The following is a 12,325-nucleotide window of genomic DNA, read 5'->3' on the forward strand; positions in this document are numbered from 1 at the left end:
CCACTCACCTCAGCCTCCCAAAGGCGCGGGATGACAGGCCGAGCCACCGAGCCCGGCTCACTTTCTTATTTCTTGTGAGAGTGTATGGAGAATGAAAAGTAGGTAGTACCCCGCTTTGAATGAAAGACAGAGTGTTCTTATTGGTGTTGAGGCTTCGTTTTGTGCCAAGGAGTAGTAGCCCAGGAAATGGCAGATTTTATGGATTGTCACAGAATTGACTGTTTTGTCTGCTCTTGAGGTGTTGAAAATCCTTTTTCCTCGTCCAAACAGTAACTGCAATCTAATGACTAGTATGGAGATATATCTTCCACTCTAAGTTCTCACACCAAACCCACCAAGTGATCTTAGAAAAGCCAGGAGTCTTTCTCTTCAACTTCTCAGCCTGTCAGATGTCAACACTATACCACTCCAGAGAGAGGGGCTCAAGCAGTCCTTGAGTCCCTTCGTCAGCATGTTAAGGAGACATGAACACAGGGAGAGAGTATTTGATGTCTGTACAGGCATTTGTCCACATTTGCAAAAATGTTTAGGGTTAGAAAATCGTAGCACTTCAATTGCAGCTTAATTTGGAAATCAATAAACCTAAAATAGGTCATGATAAGAACATAGCTAGCTTATTAATCATCTCAAAATAATATGAGGCTATTTACTTTCATTATCTCTCTTTCTTTTACAGTCCATCAATATTATGGAACTGACTTTACAGAAATATGGAAGTTATGAAAAATTTGAACAAGCCACTGGTGGTAGCTTGCTCTCTAAAACTCGAATCTGGAGTCATGTTAGGAAGTACATGATGAAGGAAGGCTGCCTGGGGGAGGTATGAATCACGAGTGAACATAGGAGTTTGGCCGCAGCATTTTAACTCAGTCAGTGCCAGCCAGTCAGTGTTTTCTCGAAGGTTTTGTTTTCCCAATTCTACTTTATTCATTAAATTAGTCACCTAGATTTCTCACTAAATACTGTAAGTCTAAGTTCCTGTTGGGTTACATTGTTTTGATGTGTTTAGTTTCTTTTCATTTTTCTTCTTACTGCCCTTCCTTCCTTCCTTCCTTCCTTCTTTCTTTCCTTCCTTCCTTCCTTCCTTCCTTCCTTCCTTCCTTCCTTCCTTCCTTCCTTCTTTGGCTGTGGAATTTTTTTATTTGCTTTACTAGGAGAAAATAAAGCTTAAATTATTTTTAAAAACAGCTTTTCTAAAGTTGATGTCATAAAGGCAAAGATTAGAATGACAGATACTAGAGGCTGGGGAGGGTGGGGGAGTTGGAGGAGGTTAAAGAGAGGCAGGTTAATAGGTACAAACATGCTTACTGCCATTTCTGTGTAGCTCGTGGGATGGTAATTACTTTGTGAAAATTGTTAATAAAGAAATTTGCCCCGGTGGTCTTTCCAATTAGCGGTCTCAAAGCCTTGGCACTGGCAATGAAAAGGACTCAGGCACCTATACATTTTGATCATTTTAACTAGAGGCTGTATTTAAGAGACCTCAGAGGTACGATTTTAGCTGCCCCCTCACTCCCCCCCATCTTCCTCAACATATAGGTATCTACTTTTCCTTCAACTCAGTAAAGGCTCTTGAGTTTTCAAAGGGTCAAAATCAAAAGGGCCAAAGGTGGTTGGCTGTATATTCCATCATCTTGGTTTAAGATTTAAGGGAAGTTTAAGGTGGTTGTAAACAAACAAACAAGCAAACAAAAAGTACCACTGTTCTCTGTGGAGGCTGTACCCTCCTGCCTTTACATTTTATTTCATATGTGTCTATTTTGTCTCTTGCTCCTTAGATTGTCGTTCATCTCACTGAGGACCTGCTTTCCCGAGCTTCGATGACAGTGGTAAATGGATGTCCAACTCTTACCATCAATGTTTCTACTGCACGTGAGCATTGGCTGGAGGGAATGCTGAGGCATGAAATAGGTAGGGGCAACCCTTGTCCATTTGTTCATTACATCAGGAATTAGCTCCAAAGAAATGTTCATTGAGAAGGAGTTTTTTCTCAGTAGTATTTGACAAAAAGTCATGAGGTTGTTAAGATTCACTTTGACTAAAGCTAATGTATTTATGAGGGGGATCCCCCCCAAAAAAATGGAAATTATTTTTTGGAGAGTGAGTTCCTTGTAGTACAGGCTTTGCCTACTAGGTAGGTGTTCTAGGAACCCATCGGCATCGGCTAGTGTTGTTGTGAGAGGCTGCATTCAACTTCAGTTAATTTTTTTTTTTTTTTGAGATTCTTTCAAGACATTTGCCAATCTCATGATGGGCAATTTATGAGCACACCTGTCTGCACCATGTTGAGTTGCGGTTTTTGACCAAAAACACCATGACCCCTGTGCCCTACCTCTCCTATTCATCCAATCATGCCCCAAGTGACTTTTTTTGTTTCCTTGGATGAAAAAGTCCTCAAAAGGAAACCATTTGCAATGTGGAAGAGGTGAAACAAAAAATGGCAGAAGCACTAAGAGGCTTCCAAATTGACAAGTTCAGAAACTGTTTTGAGCAGTAGAAAAAATGTCTCCATAGGTGTATTGAATCAAACACTTTGAAGGTGACTAAGGTTTAAACATATAAGAATACATACACAATTTCTAATAAATTAGTTCCTAGATTTTGTGGGTCCCTCCTCATATATCTTCTTTCTAACTAGGTTATTTTAGGACACTGTTTAAGTATATGAAACTTGGAAAGTCATTTAATTCCTCTGGATTTCAGTTTCCCACCTTAAAATGAGGGGGGTGAATTAAAGTATCTTCAAGATTCTTTAAAAAGTCTAAGTCTGTGATACTTCTCTTTAAAAATGTAAATTGTTATAAAGGTTATACTTCCTCTAATGAGACATGTGATCCTTTTGAAGGCAGTGTACTCCACACCCAAAAAAAAGTTACGGTCAGGTCATTTTCTGCTTTGTTTTGATTTGTAGGCACACATCAATTTGGTTTTAGAATTGTTGATAGAATCTTTATTTTTGGGAAGAATTAAAACAAAAGTGGCATTTCTTATTATTCATGTAACTTTTCTTTTTCATAGGCACACATTATTTTCGAGGTATTAATAACCTTCAGCAACCATGGAACAGTTGGACTGGCCGAAAAAAACATGAGCTAAAGCCAAATAATCCCACAGAGGAAGGCCTGGCGAGTATTCACAGTGTCCTGTTTAGAAAAGACCCCTTTTTATGGAGGGCTGCCCTCCTCTACTATACTGTTTATCGAGCCAGCCAAATGTCTTTTTGTGAACTCTTCAAAGATATTGGCAAATTTGTCAAGGATCCCAATACAAGATGGGATTATTGTGTACGGGCCAAGAGGGGATGGACTGATACTTCCCAACCAGGTAGGTGTCTCTTAACTAGAGGTTTTCTGACTTCTTGACTAGTTATCTAGTGATTTTGGTTATATCCTAATCCCTGAATCACAGAATTCACTTATGTGTGGAAGTAAGCCTTTCTTACTTGAGGTCAGCAGTAGTTTTCCCAAACCACATTTTCTTTTCTTTACTTTCCTTCTATTTTGAGACAAGGTCTCACTCTGTTGCCCAGGCTGGAGTGCATTGGCACCATCACAACTCACCTCATCCTCAACCTCCTGGGCTCATATGATCCTCACACCTCAGCCTCCCAAGTAGCTGGGATTACAGGCATGCGCCACTATACTTCTCCAATCTTTGATTTTTTTATAGAGACGAGGTCTTGCTGCGTTGCCCAGGCTGGTCTCAAAATTCTGGGCTCAAGCAATCATCCCAACTCGGCCTCCCAAAGTGCTGGGATTACAGGTGTTAGCCATCACACCTGGCCCCAAACCACATTTTCTTAGTGTTATTTTTGCCCAACTCATTTTGAAAAATTTCGGACTTACTAAATATGGAAGGAATTGTAGAATGAACCCACATGCCCTTTATCTAGTTTCACCAGTGGTTAATGTTTTGCCATTTTTGCTTTCTATGTCTTTGACTTTTTAAAAACAACTATATTGGCCAGGCATGGTGGCTCAGGCCTGTAATCCCAGCACTTTGGAAGGCCAAGGTAAGGGGATTGCCTGAGCCCATGGGTTCGAGAACAACCTGGGCAACTTGGCAAGACCTCATCTCTACAATAAATCACAAAATTAGCTGGGCGTGGTAGCACGTGCCTATAGTTCTGGCTAATTGGAAGGATGAGGTGGAAGGATCACCAGAACCCAGCAGGTAGATGCTGAGGTGGCCATGAGCATGCCACTGCACTCCAGCCTGGTTGACGGAGTGAGACTTCAACTCAAAAAATAATAAATACAATACAATACAATAAAAACAGCTATATTGAGATATAACTCACATGCCATACAATGTACCCATTTAAAGTATACAGTTCAGTGAATTTTAGAATATTCACAGAGTTGTGTACCATCATCATCTAATTCCAGAATGTTTTCATTACCTCAAAAGGAAACCCATACCTGTTAGCAGTCATTCCCCATTTCCTCCCCGCCTACCCAGCTCTAAGCAACCACTTTAAGTGTTTTTCTTTCTTTTAACCTGTGTTGGTTTACTTATTTTGGATATTTCATATAAATAGAGTAATATAATATGTGATTCTTTGTGACTGGGTTCTTTTAATTAGTATAATATTTTCAAGATTCATCCATATAGCATGTATCAGTATTTCAGTCATTCCTATTGCTGAATTAATTGCAGGAATTATCACATTTTATTTATCCATTTGTCAGTTGATGGACATTTGGGTTGTTGCTACTTTTTGGCCATTATGAATAATACTGCTATGAACATTTGTGTACAAGTTTTGTGCAGATATTTTTCATTCTCTTAGGTATATACCTAGGAGCAGAATTTAGTTTTATGGTAACTCTATGTTTAACCTTTTGAGGAGTTGCCAGACTGTTTTCCAAAACAACTGCACCTTTTTTATATTTCCACCATTGTATGAGTGTTCCTGTTTCTCCACATCCTGGCCAATACTTGCTATTTTTATTTTTTAAATTATTATAAACATTCTAGTGGGTGTGAAGTGGCATCTCATTGTAGTTTTTTTTTTTTTCTTTTTTTGAGTCAGAGTCTCGCTTGTCACCTAGGCTGGAGTGCAGTGGTATGCTCATGGCCACCGTAACCTTGACCAACTGTGCTCAGGTGTTCCTTCCGCCTCAGTCTTCCAAGTAGCTGGAATCACAGGCATGTGCCACCACACCTGGCAAATTTTTTTTTTTTTTAATTGTAGAGATGAGGTCTCGCCAATTTGCCAATACTGGTCTTGAACTCCTAGCTCAGGCAATCCTCTTGCCTCCACCTCCCAAAGTGTTGGGACTACAGGCGTGAGCCACCACACCTGGTTTCATTATAGTTTTGACTTGTATTTCCCTGATGACTAATGATGTTGAACATCTTTTCATGTGCTTATTGGCCATTTTGCACATCTTCTTTGGAAAAGTTTAGATCCTTTGTCCATTGTTTAATTAGGTTATTTGTATTTTTATTATTGAGTTGTAAACGTCCTTTATTCTAGATAAATCTCTTGTCAGATATTTGATTTACACTTTTTTTTTTTTTTACTATTCTTTGGGTTGTCTTTTGCATTCTTGATGATTTTCTGATAGATTTTTTTTTTTTTTTTTTTTGACTCACTCTGTCCCCCAGGCTAGAGTGCAGCGGCATGCTCACGGCCACTGCAGCCTTGACCTGCTGGGTTCAGGTGATCCTTCTACCTTAGTCTTCCAAGTAGCTGGAACCACAGGTGTGCACGACCATACCCAGTTAATTTTTTGATTTATTGTAGAGACGAGTTCTCGCCATGTTGCTCAGGCTGGTCTTGAGCCCTGGGACTCAGGAAATCCTCTCATCTCCACCTCCCAAAGTGCTAGGATTATAGGCATGAGCCACCATGCCTGGCACTGATTGACTTTTTAAAAGTAAATTTTAGGTTTGACATTTCATTTCTAAAAATTTTAATACACATTGCCTAAGAATAAGGACATTCTTCTACTTAACACAATATCATTATCACACTTAAATGAACACTAATTCGGCAATACCAGTGAATACACATACCATATTTAAATTTTTCCCGTGGTAGCGCGTGCCTGTAATTCCGGCTACTCGGAAGGCTGAGGTGGAAGGATCGCCGGAGCCCAGCAGGTCAAGGTTGCAGTGGCCAGGAGCGGCCACTGCACCCAGTCTGGGTGACAGAGTGAGACTCCAACTCAAAAAAAAAAAAAAAAATTTTTTTCCAACTTTTGCAAAAATGCCCTATATAGCTGTTTACCAAAAAAAAAAAAAAAAAAAAAAATCCAGATCCAGTTAAGGTTCATGCATTACTTTTGGTGGTTGTCTCTTTAGCCTCTGTTAATATGGAACAATCTTCCCTACCTTTTTTTGTTTTTTATGATAGTGACTTTAAAGTCTAGGCCAGTGTTCTTATGGAATAGCCCACAATCTGGTGTTTGCTTGTTTGCTATTGATTAGCTTCAAGGTAGACATGAGCACGAATACTGCATAAGTGATGCTGGGTTGTATCAAGAGCCACTTTATACCAGGAGCAGTGGCTTACGCCTACACTTTGGGAGACTGAGGCAAGAGGATTCCCTGAGTCCAGGGGTTCGATACCAGCCTGGGCAACTTGGCGATAACTCATCTCTACAAAAAAAAAAAAAAAAAAAGAAATATTAGCCAGGGGGTGGTAGTGTATGCCTGTGGTTCCAGCTACTTGGAAGGCTGAGGCAGAAGTTTCACCTGAGCCGAGCAGGTCGAGGCTGTGGTGGCTGTGAGTATGCCACTGCACTCCAGTCTAGGCAACAGAGTGAGACTCTGACTCAAAAAAAAAAAAAAAAAAAAAAAGAGCCACCTTATGGCAGCTTGTCTCACCATTAGAGATGCTAAATTTGATTGTCATTTAAGGTGGTGATTATGAACTTTTTCCTTTGTAAAAGTACAATTTCTTTTGCCCTTTGTAATTAATGAGTGAGGTGAGAAAGACTATGAATATCCTGTTCCCCAACAGACCTTCATCTAATGATTTTGTCATCCATCAAGGATCCTTGCTTGAATCTGTTGTTTCATTGGGGATATCTAGCACTATCATTATTTGTCTAAAGAAAATAGAGGCAAATAATTTAATTTCAGTGCATGCTGATGTTCACAGGCCGTTCTAGTTTTAAGAAAATATGCTACTCCAATAGAAATTTAAGGCCAGGTGTGGTGGCTTAAGCCTATAATCCCAGTACTTTGGGAGGCCGAGGCGAGAGGCTTGCCTGAGGCCACGGTTCGGAACCAGCCTGGGCGACTTGACGAGACCTCATCTCTACAATAAATCACAAAATTAGCTGGGCGTGGTGGCGCATGCCTGTAATTCCAGCTACTTGGAAGGCTGAAGTGGAAGGATCACCTGAATCCAGCAGGTTGAGGCTGCAGTGGCTGTGAGCGTGCTGCTGCACTCCAGCCTGGGCGACAGAGTGAGACTCCAACTCAAAAAAAGAAAGAAAGAAAGAAAGTTAAAATTGTTTTTGGTAGCAGCCTTAAGACTTTAGATTGCCCACAGTTTTTCAGTTTGTTTTTAACAAGATAAAGTATATGGCAATGCAAAAATGCTTTTGAAAAAACGATAAGAATTAAGAAACATTTATTTAAAAGTCATTTTGATTTTCAGGTTACTTCACTATATCAACAAATTTTTTTTGGAGCTTGGAAACACTCAGGTTAATGATGGTTTTGTCACCAGCACAGCCCACCATAACAACATTTTATACCAGCAATGGCGGTTGTTTTAAAGTGTGGTGCCTGAGTGCCAGGAACAGGCAATGGGAAGCAGGAAAGAGGGCGCCTCTTCTCTGCCTTTCACATGTGCATAGCTATCTGGGGGGTTGTCATTTCCTTTTTCCCATTTTAGATCCATTTGCATGCATTTTAGTGTTTTGTAGTCAATGCACAGTGCTTTCCTGTTGCCCTTAATACCCCACAGACGCATATAACTTTAGACTTGTTCTATTTTTTCTTTTCTTTACATACTTTTGCTTTTTTAACTTTTTATTATGGAAAATTTCAAATGTGTGCAAAAGAAGAACGATTAATATGCTGAGCCTTCATTAATTCAGTACCTGATCTTAGTGATTACCTACATTTTCTAACTGTGGTTCATCTATTCTTCCAAGTTCTTGTTTTCCAATAGTGTTTTTTTTTGTTTGTTTGTTTTGTTTTTGAGTTGGAATCTCACTGTGTCACCCAGATTGGAGTGCAGTGGCACACTCACAGCCATCCCAGCATCAACCTGCTGGGCTGTGGCTATCCTTCTGCCTCAGCCTTCCAAGTAGCTGGAACTACAGGCACATGCTACCACGCCCAGCTAATTTTTTATTTATTTTAGAGATGAGGTCTTGCCAAGTTGCCTGGGCTACTCTCGAACCCACGGGCTCAGGCAATCCACTCACCTTGGCCTCCCAAAGTGCTGGGATTACAGGATGAGCCACAGAGCCTGGCCTTGTTTTTTTTGTTTTTTTTGCGGAGGTCTCACTATGTTGCCCAAGCTAGTCTTGAGCTCGTGGGCTAAAACAATGCTCCTGCTTCAGCCTCCCAAAGTGCTGGGATTGTAGGTATGAGCCACTATGCCTGGTCACTTTTCTATAGTATTTTTTTTTTTTTTTGAGTTGGAGTCTCACTCTGTCTTCCAGACTGAAGTGCAGTGACACACTCACGGCCACCGCAGCCTCGACCTGCTGGGCTCAGGCTGTCCTTCCACCTTAGCCTTCCAAGTAGCTGAAACTACAGGCACACGCCACCATGCCCAGCTAATTTTTATATTTATTGTAGAGATGAGGTTTCGCCAAGTTGCCCAGGCTGCTTTCAAACCCATGGGCTCAGGCAATCCTCTCACCACCACCTCCCAAAGTGCTGGGATTACAGGTGTGAGCCACCACACTCAGCTTTAAACCTACATGTTTTTTAAAATTCAGTTCTAATTCTTGTTTTCATAGGGAAGAACAATTTTAAAAATCCATATTTTTAAACCACAGTTAACTTTTTTTAATGGGGAGGAGGATTGATATTTTACCAAGAGTTTCTAAAACCCTACATCTCTCCATTACCCCTGCTGAGACCTAACTGTTCTAAAACAATCCTCAGCCCTTCCCCACTCAGATGCCTTCATTACACAATGGGAATTATGACTGAATGGCGGGGTGAGAGATGGAGTGATGATCATTTATGAGTCATAGATTTTAAATTGCTAGTCTTATTTGTAATTAGGAAAGAAATGTTATCTTAATAATGAGGAGGAGGTCTAGAGAAGCGAATTTCTTTTTGTTGTTGTTGTTGAGATGGAGTCTCACTCCGTCACCTAGGCTGGAGTGCAGTGGTACACTCATGGCCACCGCAACCTCAACCTGCTGGGCTCAGACGATCCTTCCACCTCAGCCGTCCAAGTAGCTGTTTACCACAGGTGTGCGCCATCATGCCTGGCTAATATTTTGATTTATTGTAGAGACGGTGTGTTGCCAAGTTGTCCAGACTGGTCTTGAACCCCAGGGCTCAGGCAACCTTTCGCCTTCACCTCCCAAAGTGCTGGGATTACAGGCATAAGCCACCGCACCCGGCTGCAAGGGAATTCTTAAAGGGAAGCTGCTAGTCTGCATACTTTCCAAACTACTATCCTGGTACTTCCTAAGACCTCACATTTTATGTTATGAAAATAGTTCAATAAAAATAAACATTGACAAATTAGAATTTTTTTTTAAATACAGGGCTGATTCCCCACAGTGAAGTAAATGGGCTGATATCTAATTACTTAGTAATTTTTTAAAACATCAGAAAGTAAACACTAGTTTGGTTCCTCCAGGGTGTTTTAGTAAAGACCAGGTATACTTGGATGGAATTCTTCAAATCCTTCGATACAGAGAGACCATAGACTTTCACCTACTGACGGCTCTGGGGAAGGTGAGTAAAAGCGATAGCACAGCGTACCCAAACACACCAGATCAACATTTCCTCCAGCGTGATTTTGTGATTAAATAAAACTCAGCGTCAAGCTACTTTTACTTTATTGTTGGAATAAGTTTTTTTATGTGATAACAAGAGGGAATAAATATCGTTCTGTCACAGAACCAAATTGTAAAATTTCTTTATAGTCGATAAAAGATAAAAGAAGGGAATAGGAAATTTGGGACTATATAAAGTCTTATTTTTATTTGTATATGTATCTTTTCCTAAAAAGCATTTTCTAGAAAGTATCTTTGTCTAAAGGCACTTTAAGGGAAGCTGCATCTATAACACATCTCTCTTAATATCTCCTAGGAACAAGGCGGGCAACCTTCTTTCGGGATCCCCTCCTGCCAGGGACCCCTCCTGCTGCCGGAGGCTTTCCTATCTCCTGATAAATTCCTACTTATAAAAAAAAAAGAAGAAGAACAGGAATATTCTCTGACATGACTGAATGATGTTCTTATTTAAGAAATTTATCATTGATTAAATATAATATCTAAAATGCAGCCTACTTCAAATTTTCCAAAGGTGTCTCAAAAATGACCTTTGTAGCTCTTTTTTGTGTTCCAGGATCCAGTCAAGATTTATGCATTGCACTTGGCTATAATCTTTCATCTCCTTTAATCTATAACAGTTCCGTCTTGCCCCAGTCTTTGTGTTTTTCATGACACTTTAAGACTCTGGGACAGTTTTCTTGAGAATTCCCATTATCTGGATTATCAGATTGTTTCCCCATGATAAGATTCAGATTAAACATTTTTAATAATTCACATTGTAAAGGTACCTTTCCCTATGGTATTAATAAATAATGTTTGAAATGATTTCTATGAATGGACTGTTCCCTAACAACTCTTCAAGGAACATCCACTAACGGCCTTTTTCTGAATCATTTATTACACTGATGATAACAAATAGAGATCTTTTCATTCTATTTTTTTTTTACTCCCCTTTTTGTAGTATTATTATGGACTTAGTTCTTTTTTAATCAACTCTTTCACGGCTGCTTTTATGTTTTAAACGTATCTCCATGTTTTCCAGCAAAGTAAAATGTCTGGGCTCATGTTGTACTTTTCCTACTCAAATCTGAGAGCAGCCATTTCTCCAATGATGCCCTGGTTCCTTTTAGTGGGATTTGGGATTTAGAAAACAAGATCTGAGTAGTCGGTATGTTCCCTGCTACTGGGGTGCTCTTGCTTCTAGGCCTTTTCAATGAGCAAATCATATATATTTGTCTTAAATCATAAGAACATTCCAATTCAAATCAGACTCCACAGGATTCTTTCATACCTCCTCACCATTCCATATTTGCATTTTCTTTCTTTTCAAATGAGAACCTGTTTCCCAGTATCAGTATATTTATTAATTGTCTCCTGTAATAAACTCAGAATGGTTTGAGAATTATTATTATTAAACCATACTAACATCCACAAACCTATTTCATTACATTTAGTGGTGTAAATTACTAAATAAAATAAATTATTATTATTATTTTATTTTTTTTTTTTTTAAGTCAGGGTCTTGTTCTGTTGCCCAGGCTGGAGTACAGTGGCACAATTAACTGCTCACTGCAGTCTTTCAGATGATCATTCCACCTCAGCCTCTCAAGTATCTGGGACTACAGGCATGCAGTGCCACGCCTTGCTAATTTTATTTTTTATAGAGATGGAGGTCTCACTATGTTGCCTAGACTGGTCTCGAACTCCAGTGCTCAAGCAGTCCTCCTGCCTTGGCCTCCCAAAGTGCTGTAATTACAGGCATGAGCCACCATACCCAACAAAATACATAATTTTAATAGCAGTAAAAACTTTAAAAAATGTAATAAGATACAGATGTAATATGAACATGAGTTCTTTTCTCAAAGCCTTTCTACTGAACCTGGAAGAGTATTGATCAGAAGACCATAGTATTTAAAGCCAACCATGTTTTGGCGTTTAAGGATAATTTATAGAAGGCCAGGCATAATGGCTCACACCTGTAATCCCAGCATTTTGGGAGGCCAAGGTAGGAGGACTGCTTGAGTCCAGGAGTTCAAGACCAACCTAGGCAACATAGTGAGACCTCAATCCTACAAAAAAAATAAAAAATTATCTGGACATGGTGGCATGTTCTTGTAGTCCCAGCAACTTGGGAGGCTGATATGGAAAGATCACCGAGGCCAGGAGGTTGAGGCTGCAGTGAGCCATGATCGTGCCACTGCACTCCAGCCTGGGTAACACAATGAGACAGACTCAACTTTTTTTTTTTTAAAGATAATTTATAGAACTTAAAAATTTCATTTTTTTTACCGCAGCCTCGACCTGCTGGGCTCCGGCGATCCTTCCGTCTCAGCCTTCCGAGTAGCCGGAATTACAGGCATGCCCTACCACGCCCGGCTGATTTTTTG

At 40.0% G+C, this 12,325-nt stretch overlaps 1 protein-coding gene across 1 annotated transcript in view; it reads left to right on the forward strand.

The window, feature by feature from the left end:
* Positions 1-670: 670 nt before the first annotated feature.
* The window catches only part of LOC103269574 (uncharacterized protein KIAA0895), a 13,730-nt gene continuing 2,075 nt past the window's right edge, over positions 671-12,325 (forward strand). Inside the window, exons 1-4 of the mRNA XM_008067141.1 lie at positions 671-820; positions 1,779-1,911; positions 3,019-3,324; positions 9,800-9,897. Of these exons, the coding sequence (XP_008065332.1) occupies positions 689-820; positions 1,779-1,911; positions 3,019-3,324; positions 9,800-9,897 (669 nt within the window). The 5' untranslated portion in view covers positions 671-688. The remainder of the gene's footprint in view (positions 821-1,778; positions 1,912-3,018; positions 3,325-9,799; positions 9,898-12,325) is intronic.

This window comes from Carlito syrichta, unplaced genomic scaffold, assembly GCF_000164805.1.
Source record: "Carlito syrichta isolate Samal-C Ts95f unplaced genomic scaffold, Tarsius_syrichta-2.0.1 Scaffold309297, whole genome shotgun sequence".
NCBI lineage: Eukaryota > Metazoa > Chordata > Mammalia > Primates > Tarsiidae > Carlito > Carlito syrichta.